Source organism: Prenolepis imparis, unplaced genomic scaffold (assembly GCF_030444845.1).
Source record: "Prenolepis imparis isolate NDT839.2.m4 unplaced genomic scaffold, iyPreImpa1.0 SCAF_12, whole genome shotgun sequence".
Taxonomy (NCBI): domain Eukaryota; kingdom Metazoa; phylum Arthropoda; class Insecta; order Hymenoptera; family Formicidae; genus Prenolepis; species Prenolepis imparis.
Window position 1 is genome coordinate 3,497,827 of NW_028141170.1, and position 27,330 is coordinate 3,525,156.

The 27,330-nt window shown below is 33.7% G+C and overlaps 1 protein-coding gene and 1 long non-coding RNA gene across 5 annotated transcripts in view; one reads left to right on the forward strand and one right to left on the reverse strand.

Moving 5' to 3' along the window:
- Positions 1-27,330, forward strand: part of Lmpt (four and a half LIM domains protein limpet) — a 109,306-nt gene that overhangs the window by 35,515 nt on the left and 46,461 nt on the right. For 2 of the 4 annotated variants that reach the window (XM_083051308.1, XM_083051302.1), the window contains one exon: positions 3,479-3,564. In XM_083051308.1, coding sequence (XP_082907434.1) covers positions 3,479-3,564 — 86 coding nt within the window. Of the gene's footprint in view, positions 1-3,478; positions 3,565-16,497; positions 16,602-20,924; positions 21,425-22,419; positions 22,721-27,330 lie in introns of those variants that run through there. The other 2 variants (XM_083051306.1, XM_083051309.1) reach the window with 2 other exon arrangements.
- LOC145943640 (uncharacterized) overlaps positions 13,866-27,330 on the reverse strand; it is a 63,960-nt gene continuing 50,495 nt past the window's right edge. Inside the window, exon 3 of the long non-coding RNA XR_014426552.1 lies at positions 13,866-14,380. This is a non-coding gene — a long non-coding RNA (uncharacterized LOC145943640). The remainder of the gene's footprint in view (positions 14,381-27,330) is intronic.

The window sequence follows — 27,330 nt, forward strand, 5'->3', positions numbered from 1 at the left end:
ATGGCAATGACGTAATGACTCGTTTGGACTTTAATTGTAAAATTTCGTAAAATTAGTTTTATCGCATTACACGCTATTGCATTATCAAATAATTTATCAGTAATAAATTTAACAAAAATAGAAATAATTTAACATCGAGATTATAATTTGCAAAAAAGGCAATCAAAAACATTAAGATTTAAAAAGTACGAACTTTCTTGTGTTGTAATCTATGATGGACAAAATAATAATTTATTTACTTAAAAAATTCGTGAATTTTGTTTTCTCATAGAGGAAGCTTTATCTACTTAATCTATTTATTATAAGAAAATATTTTACGTTCTCTATATAAAAGAGCAATTAAGTATTTTATAAATATAGTTGAAAAAATATATTAAGTTGTGCAGAGCTGTGACTAAAGAAATGGAAGGTAATCGATTTGATTATGCAATTCGATTTCGTTTCGTGAAGCAAACCGAACGATTTTCCAATGACGCGCGGACGGGGAGAATACTTATCAATTTGTCATCGGGTTTGCCGCGTGCACAGGTTTTCAACAGACTTTCGCAATCGCCTTGTCTATTGGTTAACGTGTCATGCAAATGTCAGTGAACCGCCTACGAGCTGAATGGCCAGTATTCGCGCGTAGGACACGTCGTTACGGATAACATCTCTGCTCAAACGAGTCATCGCGTTAAGAACGCGGTCTTTGTTCGCGGGATAATTGAATGATCGGGTCATTAAGAGGGAAGTGTTTTTCGCGACCCCTTCTAATCAATCTTCTAAGAATAAATCTATGAATTTATAGATATTAATTATTATATGATTGAAGATATATGTGTATGGAAAAATAATAGTTATTTTAACTATATGTATATACATATGTATGTATTCTTAAATTAAGGACAAAGCTTAATGCAATCGATAAGAAATTCTAAATGGAACGCAAACATGCTGGCGTCTTAACGGCGGCTGCGTTAATCCGTTAAAATAGTGATCAGGCGAAAGCTACAGCTGTGTGTTAAATCGAACTAGAATTGCCAAACTGCATTCTCGCTACAATTCTGCATTTATAGTATCAATCATTTCCGACCGCAAATGATCAGAATAATTTTTCATGACATTTGTATGGTATGTTAATTCTAATCACGAGTAATCTGTCTTTTTGAGCAACACTTGTAATCAAATCGTTTCATCATTTCAAGAGTTACTTTTACGCATAGACTGAGTGACAGGTCTTTTAATGCGCAGAAGTATAATTAATCAGAATCATGCGAAATACAAAGTAAATGCTACAACTTTTGAAATTTTCAACATAAAATTACACATTAATTATAATAGAAATAGTAAAGTTCTTAGCCATTTTCAAACACACTTTATATGTCGTTTGCACCATTTTCAATATACTTGAATAAAACAATCTTTAAACTAACATACTTGATATCAAAGTCTCCCTACAGATTTGAAATAATTAAGCACTGTGTTTCTTTTGTCTTAATATTGTCGTGCGTCTGCATATTTTGATGCGATTCGCCTTGATATCACGAGGAAGAAAAAAAACCCTTCACCGCGAGATGAGTCAGGGGGAAAATATGTTAATTAGACAACAAAGCTCGTACGGGCATCATTATTCGGGATCGCTATATATGGACATCTAGGGACAGATTGACGGCTATCGGCACATTTTTCAAAGCGCGTCTATTCGATGTTTGGCGACGATGATGATGCCGGCAACGAGGGGCCCATGTGGGCGGACCGACCATATATGCCGGCCGAAAGGTTCTTGAACGCATCCAACGCGTTCCTCGAGCTTTCTTCCCATCTTCCTTTTCTCCTCTCCGCTCGTAGACACACGGTGACTGTAGACCGAGAGACTGGGATCGTTCGTAGACCCGGCTGGTGCAAACAGTATCCAGACATACGGCGGTTCTTTTAATAGTAGTGATCTACAGCCTCGCGGATCAACATCGATCTTTCTTTAATTACTCGCCAGTCACATATTTCTTCCCCAGAGAAATTTGTTTCCTATAGACTTTAGATTTTCTATCTTAAATGTTTAATTAATATTTTTTGCAAATAAATAATTGAGCATGAAATATTTATTTATAATAGTGATATTCTTTTTCAACAATCTTTTTACAAATCTTTTATAATTAACCTTTTTATTATTTTTTAACGCAATTAAAATTGATGTAAAAAATTAATAAAATCTATGGCTTTATGTCATAGTGAAAGCAATTTTTCAGGTCTCTCCTTTTATAAATTAATGATAGAACCCTAAAAACGCTCAACTTAATAAAATTGAAACTAGAGAAAGAGAATTCTTTTGCTCTATTGTATTAAACACTATAAAGAGGATTATATAACACATATGCACACACATATGTATATATTAAGAGATTTTGTATAAATATTATTTTTAAACGTGTTCGATTAGCTTATTAAATTGCAGTTAACGTGTGTTTCGTGTCAGATTCGTCGACACATCAACGAAACGATTATTATTGCGGGCTATTATTAGCGACGTGTGCTCATTAGCGGTTCATCGTCCGTTTACGAACAAGACAACCGCGATGTGTCGTGACATAACAAGAGAGGCTCGCGCAATTAAAAACTTTTCCCAATTACACGTGGCTCATCGTCTCGTCGGGACCTTGTCCCCGTTCGCACGTGCCAGCGAGCGAACATGTAGGCATGTACGAAACGACGATGTACTTTTTCGTTGTCTCTCCTCATCACAAAGAAAAAGAACTCGCAAATTATAATGTTACTGAAGTGTTAATATCTCGCTTTATCTCTCAATATTTGACACCTGATATTCTCCTTTACAATTAAATATTAACATAGGATTGCTTTAGTTATTAATATTTAAAAAATGATGAATAAAAATAATGTAATGCTCTAAATTAAACGATCCTAGAATGTCTTTTTCTTTTTCTCTTTGCATATTTTAAATAGATTCTTTCAATGATATTCTTCCATTTAATGTTATTTAATTTAAATTAATTTAATTTATTTAATTTTATCGGTTGAATTGTATCGATTTAAGGAGTTTATCGGCATTTGCACAATATGTTTTAATGTTTATGCTAAAAAATTAATTGCTGCATGTAGATTTCTTGATCTATGCTGAATATAATTTTTAATATCCATTATTATCATTTTTGATGTTTTTATTATTTTATGAAGGAAATTATTCAGATAATTTTTGCGCATATTTATTTTTATCTAGCCAATATAGTCTGCCTTCTGTAGATTAAAAATATATGTTAAAATAATAATTCAGTAATAATTCTTCAAATTATTCTAGATGAGTTTAACAACTATTTCTTAATACGCTTAATTGTGTGTGTGTGGACGAAAGCTAAATTTAAAGATAAAAAAACATGACATAAAAAACCATAAAGGATTATTTGAACTAATATATTATTTTATTATTATTTATTAAGTTCATTTATAGTTTATTATTTATGAACACTAAAATTTACTTACTTTTCAGGGCGCCCTCATCACAGACATAGAAGAAGGGCAACCTTGTTTGGAGTGCGGAGAAATATGTTCCGGATTTTCACCACACATTTGGAGGTGAGTCTTTTTTAATGATATAAATGTCAAGACGCGAAAGTATAATACGGTGAAAGATTAATACTTCACGTCAAAATATGCAATCATCAAAATTATATTATTTCAAACGGAAATAAATCTTCTGCGATAAGGCATTCTGCGACGCCTTCAGTAGAAGTATGTAATTTTGTTATTCGCGAGAAATGGACAGAGAGAGAGAGCTAGAAATAAAGTTGAAAATTGGCATGGATCGGATCGTGAAGTCGGATTATCGAATCACATGCTGAAATTGTTAGGTTTCGAAGACTGTATTCGTTACCCCGGTAGCGTAACTCAGCAGCGATGAAATTACCACTCGGTAATTACCCTCCGTGACTTACGGTCCAGCAATGCGGTAATAGCGAATTAATTGTCCGGGGCTTCAGAGGACGGAGGCGAGGCCGCCTTCCAGCATCTCTTTGCTGCAAGGAGAAAGGCGGGCCCGCATCGCGTCGTGTAATACATTTATGGCATGGAGATGGATTCACAGTTATATTCCGCCTAAGGAGATAGCATGAGGATCGTGCACCAGGGCAATTGTGATTGGAAAATAATTGAGAAAAATACATTGCACAGACTCGCGAAAAATTAATTATATATCTTCTTATCACTCACATAATTTTAACCTAAGGTGAACATTGAAAATATAATTTCTATTTTATATTATAACAAAAAGAAGATAATAATTCTGATTTCTATAATGATTTGACATCTGAGAAAAATAAAAAAATTAATTTTTGTTAAATCTTTAAATTAATATCGAAAAATAATTAAATATCTATAAAAATATATTAAATATTAAATAAATAATCGTTTATAAGATGATTTAAATGCGGTGAAAAATTATTGCCTAGAATTTAATACAAAAATGTTTATTTTTTCGTGGAAAATCACGAATGGGAGTAGAACAAGTTCGATTAATACAATTGAATGTTTAACACCAAGACATAAATCCATGCTAAATTCTATTTTACGACTAAAGAATTATAAAGCACCTTCTTTAGTACATTTCTCTTGAGTATCTGACAAAGAGAGTTTCTAAGAATTTATAATCAGAGTTGTTTAATACGGAAATTAATGTCACTCGAAGTGGAAAAAGAACGAATACACGCGGCCGAGAACATAAAATCGATGACGAATCGTTGCCGTTGTATCCTCGACACATCGTTTCCAATGTTTGTTGGAAATTAATCTCGTTAGAGGTGAAAAAAACAACAATCCCCGAATATAAGCGAGAAACATGAGCGCGATTATCTCCGAAGTCGTAATACGACGAAACGCGCGCTGTAAAAATAAATCGTTGACATTTACGGGCGGCGTCATACTCTTTTGGAGACGTCTATCTTCCTCGCGTTTTGGCATCGAATGATTAATATAACTGCCGATCGTTGTTAACTTAGAGTAAGCAACCGTTACATGAATCGCTGGCTCGTACAAACCGTTCATAATTATTTTCTCCGGTAATCGGCGTGAAATAAACCCATGTGCATCTCGAAGGTTGCATTATGTAAACATAATGATAGGATAGACACACTTAATATAAATAGTTACAAAGAAAAAAATATATGTATATTTATTCCTTAGATATCAAAATTTAATTTTTTTGAATCTTTTTTATTAATTTCAAAATATTAAAATAATTAAAAAAAAAACTCAAATAATATCAATCAAAAAGATAAAAGGAAAGGTCAAGAGCTTGAACACGATAAGTGATACGTAATGAAACTATTTAACATACATAAAATTGGTACTACTGGCATTATTAGAATTCTATGTATGTTAAATGTCAGTTTCATTACGCACTACTTACTACATCCAGATTTTAATTGAGCTATTCATTTATTAATTTGATAAAAAATTTTATTTGATAAAAAACTTTATTTATATTTAAAATTTATTTTATACAAAGTCATATGATATATACTGTCGCGTTTTAAAATACATCACATAAGACATAAAAGGCAAAAGCATGCAATTACCATCACTCTTTTTTTTCTGCATTTACTGTTCTGTTATCATGTGTCAGGGATTCGTAAATCGTTAGAGATATGCCAATAATTCATCGTTGTCGCGTCCTAAAACAAGTGACAGATTTTATGTAAATAAGTATCAATAATAAAGTTATGTATAGACAGAATTTCTTTGCATGTATCTTAAACTGTCGTTTATTATATATGCGTAAAATTACGAGTGTCCTCTCTAGTGTGATCTGTGTTCGCAACATAAAACTTGATTGATTTACGGTCGCTGTACCGATTCGAAATAAAGCTCCCACACAGATCTATTATATGACTCTGGTTCGGTGAGTTTTGAGTATCGATAATCAGCGCCTTCTCTCGAATATAACCATGAGCTGATATTTATAGATTTATGGCGTATCAAGCCCGATCAAACGCAAATGCGGCAGCTAATTTCACGATTCTGTCAAGACGTCATAACTTAAAATGCGTTCTAATGCGCGAGCATATTTTATGCGTTATAGGAAAAGTCTTTATTAAGACCAGGTGCTTTCAAAGGAGTTGATACGTACACAAGGAGTTAACATAAATATTTTATAAAATATCGTAAGATGTACAACATGTGTTACTTAAATTTATATCCATAGCAGTCAATGATTAGAAACGATAAATTCTGAAGACTCTTCTTAGATAAAATAATATTTATTTCAACAATATTTTTTTTTTAATTTTATTTAAAAATTGCTATTGAAATGTTTTCCAAGAAACACTTAAAAAATCACGATGTATAGCAGTGATAGATATTGTTATAGCTTCGCATACAAGAAAGATCTGAAATTGATACACGAACATTAACTTTTTCAATCTGATCTTGGATGAAGGAGATTTTTACGCTACAGTTTTATTTTCTCATTCGTGCCTTATTTGACAATTTTTTTAAGCGTAGCGAAATTTTAAACAAATCTTTCGCGTATCTATCTCTATTTTTGTTTTTAGCGTTGCGTCAAAGGAACTCCAAGCCGAAAATTCTCGGTTCAGTTTATTTCGAACTCTTTGCGCGCGATTGTCGGACGCAACTGACAGCGATCCGCCGGCAATGGTGACGTGTTTCCTTTGAAAATTCGTAAACAATCATTCCTCAAAGTGATACATGCGTTTACATCGCTTATTTACAACATGTTCCTAAATTTATATACTCATGATTATCGCAGTGAACGACGATCTCGGAACTATTTTACACTACCTAATAAAAAAGATAGTTAATGCTTTTTTCCGGAAATAAGAAATCAGAGTAGAGACTTTCCTCATTTATGAACCACAGTGCGTTGCGTATTGGTTGCCAAATCGTTTATTAGCATGCGTGTATTACGTTTTGCTTATTGGTATAAAAATCTGCACAAATATATACTTTTTTCTATACGAGCACCGCAGTAACGAAATTAAATATTGCAGTAATAGGTGCAGTTTAGCCGCTTACACATTCATAAGCATATTAAAACGATTGATTAATCTATAAAAATGAGAGAGAAGCATATATTTAAAAACTTCGATATAAAAATTTTCTTCCATAAGATATTGTTATTCTCTCTAATACACATTTAATGTTGCGGAATTAAAACCGATAACTTTTACGCTACCATCTTCGCGTTATTTTCGGAGTAAAGGATTCGCACAACTATAGCATCTCGGTATGTCCCTATACTTACATAATAATTATACCATCTCACGCAAACTGCGTGTACCACGTTACTCGACGTGCATGTATATGTACTTATGTACGTGTCGTAATCCGCGCGAAACGCGGCGGCGAACCGTGAGTCACTCTCGTGCGGGCCACGGCTCGCTCTCGCCTGCATCCGCGGTTCCTCTCGGTGATCTCGGCGCGCACGTGCTCCGACAGCGATATATGCGGCGGCGGTCCAGTGCAGGGTCGGTTGGCGGGCGCGTTGGCAATACGGCCGTGTTCCGGATTCGTATACTCGGTATACACGGATCGACGACACGCTTCCTCGGCACCTGTCGTCGCTGTCGCGATAGCTCCTCGTCCTCGTCCTCCTCCTCCACCGCACAGACGCGACGCCGACGTTCCGATCGCGCTTGCTCCAAATTCCCGTCCGATCGAGTCCGCTTTCGGATCCGCCGGCTGGCCGCTTTTCGAAACTGCGCCCGTGTTGTCTGTCTTCGCGAGTGTGAACGATATTTCTCGATATGAGCGATATCTCTTTCGATTTCGATTTGAAATTAGAGTGAATAACAGAGACGCCGCTTCGCGCCGAGTCTAGGCGAATTTCGGAGTAAATTGTCATTTCATCGAAATTTGATGATTTTTCGGAGTGAACGATACACGAGGACGATATACTAAAGTTTGACGATTATAATATATCGAAAGAGAAAGTTGTGTATAGTGGTTCATAAGTGATTGTTAAACGATTCGAGATGTGAGGTGAACGTGTATTTTTTTACTTTGAGTAATGTAAGAAAAAAAATATAAAGAAATTCAAAATAATTCGCGTCTAATGAGTGAGAGAGAGATAATTATTTATTATTGAGAAAATTGTTTCGATCAGAGACAAATTGCGATTGCACGAAATGCAGTTTTCATATAATCTTATCGATATCTAAAAGATGAAAGCGCGTTTCAAATCTAAGCGTTCCGATTTATTTTATTTTATCTCAAATTTTGACAAGTCGTTTATCTCTTTCGTTTACTTCTTTTTTTTTTGGCGTTTGGAGAATTATTTTTTTTTCTCCTTTTCTAATAAAATAATTTATCTCTTAGAAGATCTCAAAGATCTCTTATTTAACTTGACCTGTCACACACAATAGAGAATACAGAAAGAATTATAATAATTTAATTTGTGAAATAATAATCTTCTCTTTGTATTATATATGTATATGTGTATGTGTGCGTGTACGTGAAACATATAATATATTAATGAAAAATTTATTTAATACATAAAAGATAACTTGTCTTTTCTATTGCAAATTCTCTATATATCTTTTTCTTTCTTTCTTTATCTCGTAAAGTTTCCGCAAATTAATTACTGATATTGTATAAAGAGAAAACTGTAATTTTTAAACAAAGAGAAAGATCGGAAGATCAACGCGTGCGAGAATGTATGCGGATTTCTTACGCATAGAATGCAACAGGTGAGATCAGCTGGCGACACAATCGTCGCTATCAACTTATATGTTTGGTGAACTCTTATCCTACCAAACGCGGTAAAAGTTACACATGTAAATATGTAACTTAACAGATTCGTGGCAATGTTCTATCTGCTATTTGAATTGATATACTTTAAAGAATATTATGTAATATATTTCAAATGTAATTAAGAAAAAATCTCTCTCTTTCTCTCTCCTCTCTCTGAATTTCATCATTTTAAAGATTGAGGACATTCAGAGTACGCATTTATAATATAATTCAATATTTTTTTATAATAGAAATGATAAGACTTGAAAATTAAAATTAGATAGAAATACAAAAAAAGACATAATTAAAAAACAAAGAAGGAATTGCAGGATATCTAATAAATAATGATATAACATTGATAATTAAGTGTGTATTAAAATTTGTTTATTAACATGCTTTTATTTACATACAATCTTAGAATTTAGTGATAAGATATTACATATTTATAGGCATTCATCATATCATATCAGTTTTTGCGAATATGTCAAAACGTTTTTTTATCATTAGAAACTTATGGCAGTATAAAGCATCATATCCAAAATGATTTTTCTTTAAAATTATGCAATCAATCAGAGGATATATTCTATTTTTTGATTTGCGTTCTCACAAGAAATTCCTATCCAGCTGATTGTACAACAGCTTTTTACTGAACGTTTCGTATATAAATGTTACGAAAACAAATGGAACTGTTAAAAATCTGAAAGAAAAAAATAATCTCGCATCCATCAAACTACTTGAAAAGACTGTTCCAGCTCTTTTCATCTCTGCTTGGGTCTTTTTGCATGTGTGTTCCCGTACACGCCTCGCCAGGCAATCTGTGAATCCACTATTATCTATGTTAACTCAACCGCGTACCGTTAAGATCCATTTGCTCACATGCCTGTTCCTTTCCGGAAAAAGTCCAGATTCAATGCGCTTTTATGTCAATGAACTTTTATACGAATCCAAGCGGATTAATTAAAGAGAGAGGACGGGGGATTGAATGATAATTTTTTTAACATGTTCTTTCAAAACTGATTTATTAATTTTTGTTTCTAAAATTGGCAATACATCTTAAAATTCATCTCTGTATACTTGCATATAGATTGCATTAAATTCGAGTACGAAACAACTCTAGAAAAATCACATTACAAAAGTTTCTCGTTGCATTAATAATCGTTTAAAAGTTTTCACAGAGCGATTAAATTAATTTTAATTAATATTAAAAAATTTTTTTATATGTTTAGCCTTGTTGCTAACCAAGAAAAAATTTTATTAATTTTTTTTCGTTTGTTGTATAATAGCAAAGCACAAAATCTTAAAATTGTCATGCTTTTACAAATATTGCGTACACATTTTGAGAAAGGAATGGATTTGCATTCACTTTGCCTTCGTCAATATTGTATATACAATTCTCGAGTATACAAGATGATATTGGGATCCGCCCATAACGAGCAGCAGGATGCAGATGGACGTTTCTTTGCGTTCCGCGCGATTTAAAAGGCGAGAGAGCATCTCTCGTTCGGCGCGCATATGTGCGCCTCTCGCACACTCTCGATCCATGTGTGCTATTCTTAAATCCGGCCACCTATCGCGTTTTTAAACGCACTAAACGTTGATTTACGATACTTGGTCTTCTCTTCCGAAGGCACGATAAAAGATTATTCTCGGTCTTGGACCAATAACTATACTTCCCTGCACTCTTCGCCGAAACTTAAGGCTAAGTATGGTGAAGGTTGATTTGTATATTCCCGCATGCATCATAAGAAATGCAACTTTCAGCTGTTATACTCTGTAGCTGTTGTATATTGAATATGGTTGTAATACGAAATAAGAGAATTACAAACAAAAATTATATAATATAATAATAAGACAATTACTCTATATAACTTTTATAAACTGATAGCGTCTCCAAATGTGACACACCATGAAATCAGAAATGAAATATATCTCATAATTAGCTATTATTATATTATGGGAATAAATTGACAAGGGAGGAGAGAGAAAAGATCTGTAATATGACACAGGAAAATTTTTCACAAATAATTCGTCCATTTTTGAGTCAATTTTCTGCAGATTTTTCGTAGATTTTTCGCGTATATCTCTTGAGAAACGTGGCTGTGCTACTCGTCCAAGAAATAATTACACGTTGGAATTATTACGAGGCGGTCACACGCGCAGGTGTGCTGTGTGGTGCGTGTGGGTCTCGGATACCGTTCACCCACGCGACGTGTGCAGTGAGATCACCTTTATACTTTAACTCCTTAGTCATGGCCGTGTCGGTCTGTCGTATCGTGGAGCAAAAAATAATGCTTTTGCGAAATGGACCCGCAGGACTCACCTACGAAAATGTACCCCCACGCACTCTGACATCACACTTTCGTCGAATGATATCTCCGAAAACGTTATATATAATGCACACGACATATAGGTATATTCTTCGAGATTCGAATTAGATTGGAAAATTAATTCTTTTTTCTCAGTTAAATTTTCTTAGTAAAATTTTTTCAGTAAAAAATTTTATTTTGCTACGAAATAATTGTTAGCTTTACGATGCATAAGTGACATGCAATTAAACAAAGAAAATTGTTAACATGGCAGAAGTGTGCCCATAAATAATTAGCAATAGCCAATAAATAGTAATAAAATCGTATAAATGTATATATAATTATACAATTTGGGGGATATAATAATTGAAAAATTTAATAATAATAAAAAAACGAAAAGGCTTTAATATATAAATACAAAAATTGAGTTTTGCATAAAAAACATGAATGCATTTTTTTATATATTTTTCATTCGAAAGAAGAATTAATATTAATTCGATTATTGACAATCGCAGTTTCGCGGCCACATTCGACCTTTAACTGCACATATTTCCCACATTAAAAATGCCAAGGACGAGCTTTATAAGGGCTGGATTCGACGTCGCTCTTCGCTCTCCTGCGAACGTATACCAGGTTGAAAATTAAACAAATTATTTCGATTCGATCACTTTGGATTTATGTCCGCGCACGCATCATCATGCAAGATGTTTTAATTTGAGAACATCGACGCGGAACGTCGATGGATGAATCTCGAAAAAGCTTAAGAATATTGACCCTATGTGTGTTTAGATATCTTTCTTCTTTTGCTTGCGTAATAATTAATAATATAGACATAAAAAATGTAACGTATTCTCGGTCGTTTTCTCAATCATTGAGAAATTACAAAAATTGAATATCATGATGTTAATTGCTTTCAAGACTATATTGCGGCAGCTATATTAATGTTAATTCAAGGATGAAATAGCAATTAAAAGCGCCGTCCTCGGGGATTTACAGGCAATCTGGGCGCGGCCGTTTGTAATATCGCAGGCCGGTTCTTGGCCCGTGTAATTTGAGAGCTTCAGGGAAAGGGTAGGCAGCGACATTTCTGGTAAATATCATGTTCACCACATTACTGGCCGCTGCTGCAGGAAAGGGGGTTGAGTCGTTTAACGATGAAACCATAAGCACTTGCCAAACAAACCGAAACGCGAGAAACCTTTCCAAGGATCGCGCGGTATTTTCGCGCCACGCAAGAAATATGTTCTTTCATCTTCCTACGAAAGATTCATGCGTGTGAATCGTTTGTATAGAAAACATTCCTCTCTCTCTCTCTCTCTCTCGTTCTAACCGCTCGCATTTATCGAAATAAATAATATTTGCTTTGCGCGTAAGAAAAGTAGCATAAAGGAGTATACTCGAACCTCGAAACTCTGCCGATTCAGATACAGCATCTATAAAACTTGTGAGAATGTCATAATATAAGGAATAAACATTGCCGTGACTCGATTCAACAATTTGGACGAAAATACTCTGTGTAGGATATAACTAGACTTTACGATATTTACATTTTCAAAAAATATATACTCTGACCAATTTTTTAAACTGACTTCTCTTTAAGAAAAATATCAAAATATTTTTCGTACATTAAATTTCGTGAATGCAAATAGAGGTAAAACTATCTTATTCTTTTTTAAATTATAAATTAAATTATATTTTAATTTTATAATTTAAATTATAGATATGTGGGAGAAACATTTAGTTATCATAATATTTAACTACAAAAACGAAGGAGTCATAAAAAATAACGTGTAATTTCGGAGCACTTGATTTATGATTAAACTTGTGTATCCAACATATTTTTTATTACCAATTTTATAAGATTGACGGTGTGCCAATAAATTCAATCTTATGGTTACGCACTTTTAAAAAGTCGCAAAAATCATACGAATCTGAACAAACTATGACGCACACCTGATGCAATTAACGTTGATGACATTATCGATTGGCGAAAAAATGGCGCAATACCTCGTATCGCGACCATCGAGATCCCGTTTATCAATCGCTTGACGATATAATCAGCCGATTGCTCGCGCGCTCTGAGAACTATTTCTGGAGATCATGGCACGACGAGCCGGCTCATTTAATGCGTCTAATATTCGGCGTTAATAGCCTCGTCACGAATACCGAGTGCGCAGCGCGTCGCGTAATAGAGACATAATCGACTTAACTTTACTCTGCAAGCTCGGCTTGCTCGCTCGATCGCCTCTTAATATCACGATCCGAAATAATCGCTGCGCGGATCTTTGATCCCCGCGCGCGATTGTATTTACAATTTTCCTCACGACCGTTTCGGCGGAACTGCATCGTATATCGAATTTAGATTGCGGCTTATGCTCAAAATAGTTTCGCTAAATGGCAACTTGGAGATGTAGAATAAATAGAATAATTCTTAAACGTTTGAACGATGTCCGATGAATGAAGGATAGACATTGAACGCGATTTCAGGAACAATAATGACAATTTTTGACAATAGCTTTCATGCTGCTTTAAACAATGATGGTCCATCGTGATGATGTTCCTCGTATAAAATGATATAGAAAGTAATAAAATTAAATAACATGGAAAAATTAAAATTAAACTCTTTTATTATTTGAAACATTTTACAAATATGTAGGTGTCGTTTTGAAAATTAAATATTAAATAAGTTTTCCAAAAGCAAACTAATCCAATATTGCTTTCAAAAAAATGTATTTTTTTACGTCATGCAACTATTTATTTATAATAATGCTTATACGCATGCATAATACGCACTCTTGGATAAAAAATAAAATAAAAAATGAATTTTGTGAGAAAATACATCAGAGAATTTATCGGTATTACATCATGTCGTCAAATCCAACATCACAAAAAACAAAATATTTATTTTCTCTTCCTCTCTCTATAGATTCTTTTTTTATATAATTTTATATGTAATGTGCATAATATTTTAATAATGTCAAATTTAATATAATATAATATATAGGAGAACTAAATGGCAAATCTTCAGTAAAAAAATTGTGTACAATTATAAAATTAAGTATTACTCACGTAACAAGGAGAATACGTTGAACTCGCCGATCACACGATTATTTCGAGGCCTCGCCGTTACTTGCTTCGATACAAAGTGCACATTTTCACTGTATCGCATTATGCACTTCATCGTGCTGGTATCCAGCGCGTAGACATGCAATACGTTGTGTATACATGCATGTTGCCTGGCCAAGTGCATACGCATAATCACGTCGTCGTCGCCCCTCGTTTCGTTGCCATCATACGGGAATGTAATGCGTGGGTGAATGAAGCATGGAGTTTAGAATTCTCTGTAAAAAAAAAAAAAAAAATGTGTCGTCCTCAGTTTATAAGAAGCTTGCCACATGTTTTTTACTTGAGTAGAAAAATATTGTAAAACATTCGTTATAAAACATTTCTCAAAACATTTTTACTTGCAGTTTTATATCGGACTAACTTTATTTGAAATTTATTAAACATTTTTTTATATAATGTATAGAACGTGTATAATTTATGACAGATGCGTCAGAAACGCTGAAATAAAACGTAAGTTTGACGGATGTCATAACGCTATAAAAGGCAAAGCGAAAATTAAAAATGACGGAAGACCTTATATATGACCTTCGTGATGCTCAGCGAGATGATCATGACGTGACATGATTGAAAAGGATGTGCATATTGGCTTTGAAAATGAATAGTACTTAAACGTACTTCGGATCGCAATTTGTATTATCCTGATTTATTCAACTATATTCTGATCTTAACATATTCTGACGATCTCTCTGACGTGCTCTTTTTCGACTTATTCGGGGATATTCTGCTTTAAAATCTTCTCTGACACACAAGTAACACTATTTTAGCACATTCTAATTTTACATATTCTGAATTCTATCGAAATATTGTCAAAAATTATTAAATTCTGAATTAATTGACAATTTTTGTTGCTATATAATTGGGAATTTGTGTGAAATTGATTAATAAAAATTTTTAATTGAAATGCGCATACATTATATATTCTTTTACATAAATTATCAATTTAAATACTATTTAATTTATTATTCAAATTTTTCTTAAACGAAGTACATTTAGTTTAGATGATTTTTCGTAAATTATTTTAATTAAAAGTATCGCAAATATTTAATGACAACATCGATTATTTGCATTTGATAAATCTGAAATTATCGGATAACTAATGTTAGGTAATATTCATGACAGACGTCGATAAATTTCTTTTATTATATAAATTGAAAGGCAGATAGACGCGCGCGCGTGGGTGTCCATTCATTCGCGACAGACATTCGCGCGCATACATATGTCGCCGCAGAAATTTGTAATGCGCAATCCATACACGAACCATGACAGAAAACATGTTGCTTTACGTCGGCATTTCATCGCAAATATTTTCCTTTACAATAACATATCTTGCAGTTGATTTTACATGTTAATCCTCTCGAATTCTCCAATATATTCGAATTTTACGACTGAAAACATGTTCATTTTAAAATACATTGCTACTTTATCATTTATTAAATTATGTATAATTATAGCATATATATTGCAAAAGCATGTGTGTGTATCTTTGATTAATACATGTACTAATAATTAGTACATAATAATTCGTGGGATAAAATATATAAAAATTATATATTTGATAGAAAAATTCTACTAAATATTGATTAAACAATGTCTCACATAATAACAATGAATAACCAAATCATTGAGGAAGAATTCATGAAGAATAATTAAAATTCAATCAAAATTCGTCATTTGAATTTTATTGCTAGGCTAAGTAAACGGATCCGCTTACGTGTCGAGATATAACAAGGTTATTACCATACAAATCGATAAATTATCGGCGCGAAAGTCTGGTTGTCAGCTCGATCAGCTGACATTGACAGCGCGAAAGTATGGCGGTGAATTGCCGACGAATCATCATCTCGGATTTTGAATATTCCTTCAATGCGTACGATCGCGCCTTCTCTTTCGAATGTGTGCGTATGTATTTACATTGCTCTTTCTTCTTTGATATCATCGTTCTTCTCTTTCTCGCTCGTGTGCAACTGCTAAATTTAGACTATGATCGACTGGTCGATGGTATGTTGTATCATGTTATCGGGACAAATAGTCCGGCGATAAAGTCATTCGACAAGCGTTCGAGTACAGAATAAGAGTCGATGAGAGGAAACGTAAAGGATCGAATCTTTGGTGACGCCTCTTTACATCTTTAAGTCATTTTCGTGAATGAAGGCATAGTTGCTTTCGAATAGAGATATCTTGTTTCTGCTTCTTCTTTAATCCGTGATCGCTAGTGATCGCTAGTGTATTGATTTAATCAATTGGCTGACTGCGTGAATCGCTGCTTGGTCGGTGAACTCGTTCGTGCTTTCCATCGCGTTTCTCCATATGATCAGCACGTGTAGGCTACTGGATCGATACATTCGAGATGGGAGCCAAATGGGAGAATTCGAAATACGCGAGTGATATTTTCGAGAATAAAGTGCATCAAGAGGATAAGATTTGCCACGACGAGCGGTGAGTGTTACTCGAAAATAAAAACAAAAATATTCGAGTCTATAAATTTTTATGCTACTGTTAAGGAAGACATGCAAATTTCCCGAAAAAGCACTTTACAAATTATACATCTGTTATGATTTTTTCGTCTCATTTCTTTTTTCATTCCTTATCTTTGTGAGAGAGAAATATACACAAAATGTTCCAAAATAATCATCTAATCATTTATACATATATTTCAGTTTAAATTTAAGAAATGAGGCTATTTCAATATTATATTATTATTTTAGCGTTGTAAAATTCAACAAAAGTAAAAATTGAAAGCTGTTAAATAATTAAAGTTAAGAAACAAAATGTTAGAATAAAATGGCCTACAGTAAATTTTCATTTAAAAAATTCTTCTCAAATTTAAAGTATTTATTATTAGGTATATCTGATGTGGTAGATCTGACATCTCTTGAATATAGATAGTTTGCATGAAACTATTTAGGTCTGCTTATGTATTTTCGTCGGAATACATCTCGCGGATATTGCCCGAAGGTAATTCGAAAAGCGTTTTGGTAGCGGTTATTCTTGGACGCTTGATTTCTACACGTGTCATTACGCGCATTCAGATGCAAAAGGATTTATGTGTATATCTGTCAGCGGGTCGTTTTAAGGTCTTTTCACAAATGTATAACATGCTATAACATTATACTACAGCTGTATTGTAACGTAGTAGCATAAAACCAACAGATATTCGTCGCAATAATATAATTGTACTGTAATTTCTTTTCTTGATAAATTTGATATTTGATTAAAATGTTCTGTACTTAAAAATGCGATGTTTACCAAAAATTAATTCATAAAGGATAAACGTTTTACATATATATAAATACTAAAAAAATTGTAGCGCGATTTTAATATACAATACTATTTATTTAAATAATATTTATCGTATTTATTCAAGAAATAATATTTATCTTATCTTAATGAAAAAGATATAAGCAAACTTCTCCGTTTCCTCCTGATTTTATTGTAAATCTTTAATTTTTGGAAAACAGCAAAAACTCGCAAAATAATTTTGTGACAGTCATATGTACGCCATACATCACGTTCGAAGTCACGTGGTTTTTGGCATCGCGCCACACTCGTGATAGAGCGCGTGTCTTTACGATGAGGATAAATAAATGCATCGTGCTTGTTGTGACAAACGCACATCATTGTCCAAAATTGCATTTCGAAACATAGAGGTCTGGACAATACTTTTGATGCTATCTCATGTAAAACATGACGTTTCGATGTGACGAATTTGTTTATTCTGTTCTACGATGGGTCTATAAATATTATATATACACATTTATAATTATGCTACTCATCTTGAAGAAAAAAATAGTTTTCATACATTTTTTCTCCAGTTATTTTAAAAATACAGAAATAATATGATTTTAATTGAAAAATATGACAAACATATATATAATTGGATCCCTTTTTTATAATTAAAAATTTTCGTTTTTTTTTGTGAAAAATTTATAAGCTCCAGGCACATTGATTCTATAGTCTACAATATTCAGTGGATAAAACGACCATAGTCCTGCGGACAACCAGATTAAGAAACGCTATGAGTTCTCCACCTTGCATAAATCGTCTTAAGTTATTACTCCGAGACGGGAAAAGGTCCGCACTAAACGTTCCCCCTGTGTAGTAAAACGATAAGTCCGTTAGCAGTCTCGCTAAGGATTCTCCGTCTAGGAAGCCTGCTGGCGAGATTGTATCGTCATATATAGCACTTTGAAATGCATTTGGTGTGTTCGAACACGAAATGGCTGGAACGATATAATTCCTATATTATAGATCGAGAGATTAAACTAATCTAACTCAATCAATTCGAGATCAATATTGAAATATACAGAATTTAAATCATGTATTTTATATATAAAAAAAAATAACATTATATACGGACAACATATTTTATTTACGCCGTTCTCCAATGTGAATAAAAATATTGTTGGAAAGTTTTCATAAGATACCTCTCTAGATGGCAGGAATGGAAATGATTTGTCTCTTTACATTAACTAAGAAATAGCCGTAATATATTTTCATCTAAATAATGAACATCTAATTGAGATGTAATTTGCACTTTAATTTATTCGCGGGTTTAAATAACGCGTATGTAAGCGCAATCAGACGCCAGACAGGAAGACGGCGCGACGATAAAGATTCGCGCGGGAGGTATAACACTAAGCAGGCTATTTGTAACATTTGCTTTACGATTAGCGCAATCGCACTGTCAGATTGCCGCCAGCACTCTCGTCGAGATAATGAGGTCATTCCTTTGTGATAATCCTTATCGACTATACTGGGATGCCACTGACTGAAACTCCGGTCGCAACAGTCACATTTAGTGCTGAAAGAAACGTGCGTCCCGATCGTTGTCGTCCATACATTCCACGTGGCTGAGAATATATTTCGCGTCTTCAATTATTACAATTAATTTCCGTGAATATTTTAAGGTACGTGTCGTCCACATAAATTCGTATACTCGCAAATTTAAATCGGTAGATGCACTTAAAAATTTATCATTTGATCAATGGTAGAAATTATATCTTCCAGGTACATATATCGCATTTTTATTAATTTTTTCAATCTTAATTTTTAATTTTTTAATTAAATATTGTTGTTGAAAAATCATTCTAAAAATGTAAAAGAGAGGAACCAATTGTTTCTGTCACTCTAATCTTAATTTAGATTAATAATCTCTTTTTGGAAAGAAATTGAGGCTATAAAGAATATATAAAAGAATTGATTTTTCTACTGGAAGAAACATAATTTTCGTTAAGTGAATTAGTCAAGACTTTTCTCATCGTCATTAAATTCACATAAAGACGACGATAGCGTGCATAACGTCATCGAGACGTCAGAGGTAATGATGACGAGTCGAGCTGTCACGCAATGCAGGTAGTTTTCATTATATTTCTCTTCTTTATTTGGCAGTTACACTCGTCGGAAATGTTCGGAGATGCGTTTGCAAAGACTAGAGATTAGCCGTAAATAATTCGAAATTGTCATTCTCAATAAAGATCGAGGTCAGAAGCGACTGCGTCGGATGAAGTCTCGCAGAATAGCTGTTACTATATAAATATTAATATTGGTACTTTTCTTAATGTTAATAGCGAATATTTATATGTAGTAACATTATTTTCACAAATCTTATCACGTATGAATATTTTAAATATTTGTGTTATAAGATCTATATAACTATATAACAATCTATATAGTCTTTTTTCTCATTAAATTTAACAAAGAATATAAATTTATTATATATATCTGTTGCACACATGTACGCACACAACATACATATATACTCACACGAATTTTTAATCTAGTAAATCAATAAAATAAATAAAAATATTTCTCAAATATCATATGTGGGATATACATATATATCAAGGATATTAATTAAATATAATTTCTCAGCAAAATATCTTGATGCATAGATTTCTTTTTACGGTCTGAGATACTCTCAAAGTCTCGATAAGATCGATGTCAATGCTTTTAAGCACTATCTGTTTCACCTGTCAAAGTTTAATTTAACGTGTCTCAGGGAAATAAGATTTTCCTTTTCAGTTGCTTAATAGAAAGCGTCTGGTTTTACTACTCGAATGCTATAATCGGTGCATGCAGTGTGGTGCACAGCGGGTCCGTTTGAAATTGCAATTCATGGAAGGTTATTCCGACGTATACGCTGAAGAAACACACAAACTATAAAGATAAACGCAGACGAGGCTAATGTGGCCGTAATGCGAAACAGTTGCGAACAAACGGGTATCTTCGAATCATCTAAAAAATGATTTACGATCGAAATGACAAACGTGCATATTGCATATTGTTGAACGAATCTGTCGAGCGTTTGTATCTTTTTTATTATACTCTAACGTATAGAGAAGAACGTAGTTATTTACTTTCTTTTAATCATGTCAATTACATGAGTTGTTGTTTTTATCATAGGTAATTTTTTCAAATTGCACCAGCTAAAAGCTTCACATGCAATCTTAGGTTTGATCTTTTTATATTCACGTGTTTTATATATATTTGATATTTGCGTGTGTTTTTGAGGAAGTAAATTATTCTCCTTATTCACGCGATCATTAGATGCACGTTGAAAATGTCGGCTTATTTTGCTTCGCTATTGAGAACCAGAACGGAAGACGGTGACATAAAGCGAACGAGCGCTCTCCAGGACAATGGTTTGTAATGCAAACCAACGTCCGAAGGTCATCGTCGTGCCTTCTTCAACGAGCAGAACGTGTCGCCTTGCCTCGCCTCGCAGAAGACGACGAGTCAGTCGAAACTCGCGTGCGAATCGGCACGGAAGGCGATTTGGCATAATCGGTAGAGCTCGCGCGATCTCTGGAAAATTCTACATTAAAATCGGGGATATACCCTTGTCGAGAGATTGTCAAGATCACACATCACGATCGGAATTGAGTGAAGAATCTGCTAAAAGTAACCTCGCGATACGAGAAGAAAATATTGATAAAAATACTATACACACGTTCTCGTTATAAAATTGTTCGCAAATTACAAAAATATATTATAATGCAAAAATTTTGATTAAAAGTGATGAAGCTTGAAAAAAATATTGCATTTAAATGATGCGAAATTGCAAGGATACAGTGATACATCATATTATACGTCATGGAACGCGTGAAACATTGCATGATGTGTTGCACCAATTAATTAAAAATGCATAAAAAATGCATACAAAGCAGATTTTCTCGCTGTCTAAGAAATTTGTGACATCACGGAGGGAATAGTAAAAATCGTCTGGCATCAGCTATGTGCGTCATACAATTTGCTTAATGGTGTGTAATAATGACAGATGACATAGGAAAACAGAAAAATATTTTGAGAAATTTATTACGCGCGGAAAATAATCTTTCATTACGTAGAATTGAATATAAAAAATGAGATTATACTGCAGCGTATTTCCGAAACTTTCTGAATGCAATTAGTAATGCAATTTTCCTCTAGAAAACAAATCTTTTATTTTTAACATTTTAATAATTAGTGCGCAAACTCTCGGAATCATATAAATAAAGATAATTGACAAGCCAATATATAAATAGAAGTGACATTTTTCAATATTATATTTTGCAAGTCATGATTGAGAAAGAAATATGATTCATCGATTGCGTCGAATCAATACGATAATATCGGAGAGACAGCTGCATGTATGAATAATACGCGTTTTATGAATCAGCACGAAAAAATTCACAAGTTCTTTTCTCGATATTTTACGTAAGTGCATGAATATTAATAATGTAATGTATATAAGAGCATTTAGTTTTCATCGTTTCAGTCATTATTATAGACAAATTTAGAATAGACTGTTTCTTAGCAAAAAGGTTAGTTAAAATTTATATGAGAAACCTGTTTGTGTGAATTTAATATAAAAAATTGAAAGATTTTGGAAAATTATGCTTTAAAAAAGAGAACGATTAAATGGCAAAATATTATTTCAAAGTTATTTTATAGATTTAATAAACTTTTCAAAGTCTCTCGCAAACTGGCGGATTTAACGATACAGACAAGCGTAGAGACGATTCGTAATCGCGTTAACTTAATTTGATTTATCAAGTCACGTGTGTGTTTCAGTAAAATCATATCGCAGCCTTAGACAATCCCGCGTTTGGTTTGGTTTCACAGTTTTATCTAATCAAAGGTCGGGGCATCGACACGCATCGTCGCACTCTCTTTTCTTAAAATCATTATTATCGCACGCGCACGGTTTTCTCTTATCATTTTATCGACGCGATAATATGCTTCTTTAAAGAAACGCTTCGTACCAAATTTCCAGTTTTCGTCAACCGGGATTAAAGTCGCGTCCTGACGGAACGATAGAGGATCGTTCGAAAAATGGTTTGGGACGACGGGCTCTCGGTGAAAGAAGTGACGGAAATGAAGAAGAAAACGCCGCGGTTTCCGTCGCGCGAGCGGAATTTCGCGATGAGAAGACGCGGTCCTCGCAGATCCTCCTCCCTGATTCTCGGAGGGGCATCGCCGATCCCTTCGATCAAGCCACAAGACGCCGCGGAACCTGATCGTCACACGTACAAGGATCCACAGAGCGACAGAGATTGCAACAGAGATTGCAACGTGTAAGAATTTATTTTCTTTTATCGATGCATAATATCGCATCACGAGTGCAAAGGTGCATAATTTGTCTCTTGCTTCTTGAATTAATCTATCGTATAAATAAAAAAGGTGCATGCTAATGAAGATGCATTGGAATACAAATAGGAGAGAGGGAGAGAGAGCTTGTGTGCACTAATAATACGAAAAATGTGCATATTTTTTATACAATAAAATATTATTAAAATTTTTTTTTATTACGAGACATGCATGACGATTCATGTAGATTTTAATTTCAATTTTTGAAAAATATCTAAAAAGACTGATTTTATTAATTTTTAAGTTTATTATAATTAATTGATAGGGGTAATGCGAAACTTCTTTTGATATACATAAAATATTTACACATATACACACACATACATGTATATAATTAATTATAATTAAGTATATAAAGTATAATTAATTATATATTAAATATTATACTCTATAAAAAAAGATCATAAAAGTTATTTAAAAAAATTTATGTTGCAATTGTGTAGCAATGCAACATATAGGTAATGCACAATTAGTAGACATAAATTAGATGCTGCGATCTCGTGCAAATTATATGATTAATACGAGGAGAAACGTGCAACAAATTATCCACGTTCCCTAACAATTTGGACCGGTTGACGACGATGGCGACTGTCGGAATGAGTTATCGTTGTGAAAGGAAACGACATATCGTGCGCGCATAGAGGTCAACAGCCGTCCTTTCATTTAACGAGGTCATTAACGAAACATCCTCGTTATACTTGGCGTACCTCAGTAAAAACCCAAGGGAGACGGTAACCTGCCCCTGTTTGCTTTTCACGGGTCATAATCACGCCGTGATTTATCGATAAACGGCGACAGTGATAGCGCGGAAGCTGAGCTTCTTCCCTGCACGAGCGATTATAAATTCACACATGTGTTATATTAAAGAAAATTAAATTACAAAAAACCACTTCCAAGGTTTGTACTTAGATATGACAGGCGAAATATCGTCATGTTAATCGAGCTAAAACCACAAATTTGTGAATTTTTAATTAACGAAAAATACGGTTGAATCGTATGTTATATTTGATCTTATGGAGTTGGCACGCTTCAAAGTTTACTCCGAATGATTTCATTCGCTCGGTGATAAATGCTGGGAGTAAAATCAGGACGCGAAGCAAACGTTTTGGATTACACTGACTAACTTATCATTTAGATAATATCATATATGTAAATATAGATTGCCAAGAAAACGATGTATTTGCCGAGATAGTTATTGTTGAATAAACTGAAGAAATTGAACGGTAATAGAGTAGAAAAACAATAAGTAGATACAACAATATAAAACAAAAAATTAAACAAAAAGTTGCTTTTATGAAACTTCTTATGTGTTTCATAATTAACATATTTACATGTTAATTATCTGTTTCATGGATCTATTAAATCTTCTTTCGCGACAAACTCCGAAATGTCTTAAACCAGCGCGTAAATAATCTTTCTCTTTGCGTTAAGCCTTTCGGGCATATATATTTATGTAATACAAGTCGTGCGGACATGGTTTTATTGTAGGAGCATGTTTCAAAGGCGTACAAATTCAGCGATCTCTCACATAGATAGACGCTACGATACGCTATGCCCGCGGGATCAACGTGTTCGTGATTGATAACAAGATCAGTCGATAGTCTTATAAGATGGTCTTAACTTTGTATTGCATTGCAATTGATAAATGTGCCTAATCGTCATTAAAGTTGCGCAACGCGCGTATGCAATATCTTGTTATTCATACAAAAATCGAATATACACATATGCAATCATGAGAGCTTGAAAATTCAATCTTAGGTGAAAATGTGTTGCTCTTGGAAAATGATTTGCTTGCAAAAAAAAATTAAGTAGCAAGTGAAAAATAATATATAATTAATATTTTTATAGAATTAGTACGTTGCCTTTTTATCGTAAATTCTACAACTTTATACGCGTATGCTAAAGTCATCTTAAAAATTTCATATGTTCTTGGAATTTTAACTATACAATAAACAGGCCGAACATAAAATTATAAATACATTTCCATGTGTCACGGGTGAAAATAACAAAGGATTATGCGGTTACAGCGCAGTTGCGACTAAATAAAGTGGTTAATTACTAATTAAGTTGCCGTTTGAAGGGGGGCCAGCTATAACAAAGTCGCACGCGCCGTGCGTTTCAAGTCTTAGTAGAGAAGTCTTGGTCGTCGTTCAACCCAGCACACGCAGCGCGACGTCAAACTCTCGGAAGATTAATCTTCGTGCGTTCGTGTGAACCAGAATAAGTTGCGGATTCATTGCCAAGGTGATCCGTTCGGCAAACCCGGCTCTCTGTAGATCGCGATTCGACATTGTCGAAGATCATTATTCTCTCTGCCGAGGTATCGTTCGAAAAGATAACAAACAACAACAGAAAATTTTCAGGGTGGCTCAATCTCGGATCGAGCGCTTACTAAATTATAGTGACATAAATCAAGCAAGCGAATGAAGTGACATAAATCAAGCGAACGAATACTATACCGATAATTTAAATTCACAGACATTACAAATAAATTTTAAAATGTCGTACTGAGTTCTGAGTTGAGACTTATTCTTCGACTTTCTAAAAAAACAAAACGAAGAGATATGTTGAAATATATTATCAGTAAACTGACATAACTTTTAGAGTTGCATTCTTCTTTAATATACACACACACGATTTTCGATACAGTATCTATAAATTTCAATCATTTTTTTCAATTATAATTAATTATTATTTTATAATAAAGCAGATATCTCAAAATGTGTGACATCAAAAAATGTCGCACACAAATACATTTTTCTATATAAAATATTTAACATATTTTATATTTAGTATTCTTTTTATCTGAAAAAAGTAGGATAAAGCTACAATAAAATATTATCAAAATAATAAAAGCGAAACGATACTACAAATACAATATTTCAAATAAAGATGAAAAATTCAGAAAATCTGAAATAAAATTTAAATGAAAATAAGCCTGCGCTCCTTTTCGAGATGCAAAGATTGATTATTATAATTTAGTCGTTAATGTTGTTGTTAATCATTGTTAATGGTACTCGGATTATAGCAGTATGTGTGGCGTGTCTCGTAAATCTCATGCATCGGCCAACGCAACGGTGTGCAAGTTCGAAAAGGAGACGCAACGTTTACGGTCCATCTCGCGAGAGAGAGGGCCTTCGTTGGCCGAAGAGCCAAGTCTGCCAAAACCTTGTCAAAACTTATGTCGGGTTTGTGTAACGGAACTACGCAACTACGCTGCCACATCGAGCTTGGCTAATGCGATTGCACCGGGTTACTCATCAACGGTTTTCCTTACGTAAAGCCGAACGAATTAAATGCTCGAACCATCCTCTCGACATATTCTCTGATGTAAATTTTTCAACACGTGGTCCGCCACACGGTTGTCATTTATAAAGAAAATATAGTCAATTATAAGGCTCGCGAAATGATTTATAGCGAATTAGCGAGACAACCTTAATAATTAAAGTTACTATGAATAAGACGATTTGACGCAGAATCGCCTAAATAACGATGGACATGTGCTATCATATTTTCAGTTTTCGTTTTCACCGTTTTCTGAATCGTAAAAGAATCACTTGGTCTTTTTACAAAAGTATTACGAATAATGTGTTTCACGAGCATAATTTGGAGTTAAACGCTGACAGGCAATATATAATATTTTATTACATACGAAGAGCGTGCAATGCAAAAGAGCTTTTCATTAAATATATCTCCTACCACGTAGAAAGGTAACCGGAACTTATTTATTCTCGAATATCTAAACGTTATGACGAAAGCGATTTTTCTCGCGTTATACATATAGGAAGAACACAACATTTCTTGTCATTAGAAGTGCTGAGTGTTCGCCTTATGGTCTGGCGCATGCATAAATCGAACGCGCGTCTTCTTTAACGAGCGAAGCGAAATGCCACAGTGTCATTTTACACGGCAACTTACACGCTCGACACTGGTCGGAATCGGAGCTAAACGCCGGTCTTACAACGTGATCTTTATTGGAACACAAATTGCTCGTGCCACCGTGCTTTTTCATCTGCGAGATTTAGAATTTTTCGTCGTGAGCAGAAAATGATAAAGTTACAATCCGCAAATATGTGCATTCAATCTTGTAACATCTGACTGAATAGTTTATGTTAGATTGAACATGTAAAAATTATTTGAATTCGCAAAGTGTGTTTGTAAAATTCTAAGATTAATTTGAATTACGATAATTAAACTTTTTTCAGTAAAATTAATTTAACAAGTAGCAATCGATATCTTCTGAAGAATCAATTATTTCTTAAGGGTTGAAAAGGAAGCAAACTAAAATATTTTTTTTTAATTGTCGGTCTGTTTATCGCATTAAACATTAAACATTTACCGATTGTTTAAATTATCGGAGCTGTGTAGATTGTTTTTGGATTACGAAAAAAAAAAAAAAAAAAAAAAATGCAGAATGCAACAAATGTTGCGAGTTTCGTGTCATTTCCGCGAAATTTCCTTCTGCTGGACGTGTCGTCGCATCGGACAAACGATTAGTTACATTTGCGCCAAATGTTCCGAGTCATTCGGAAACACC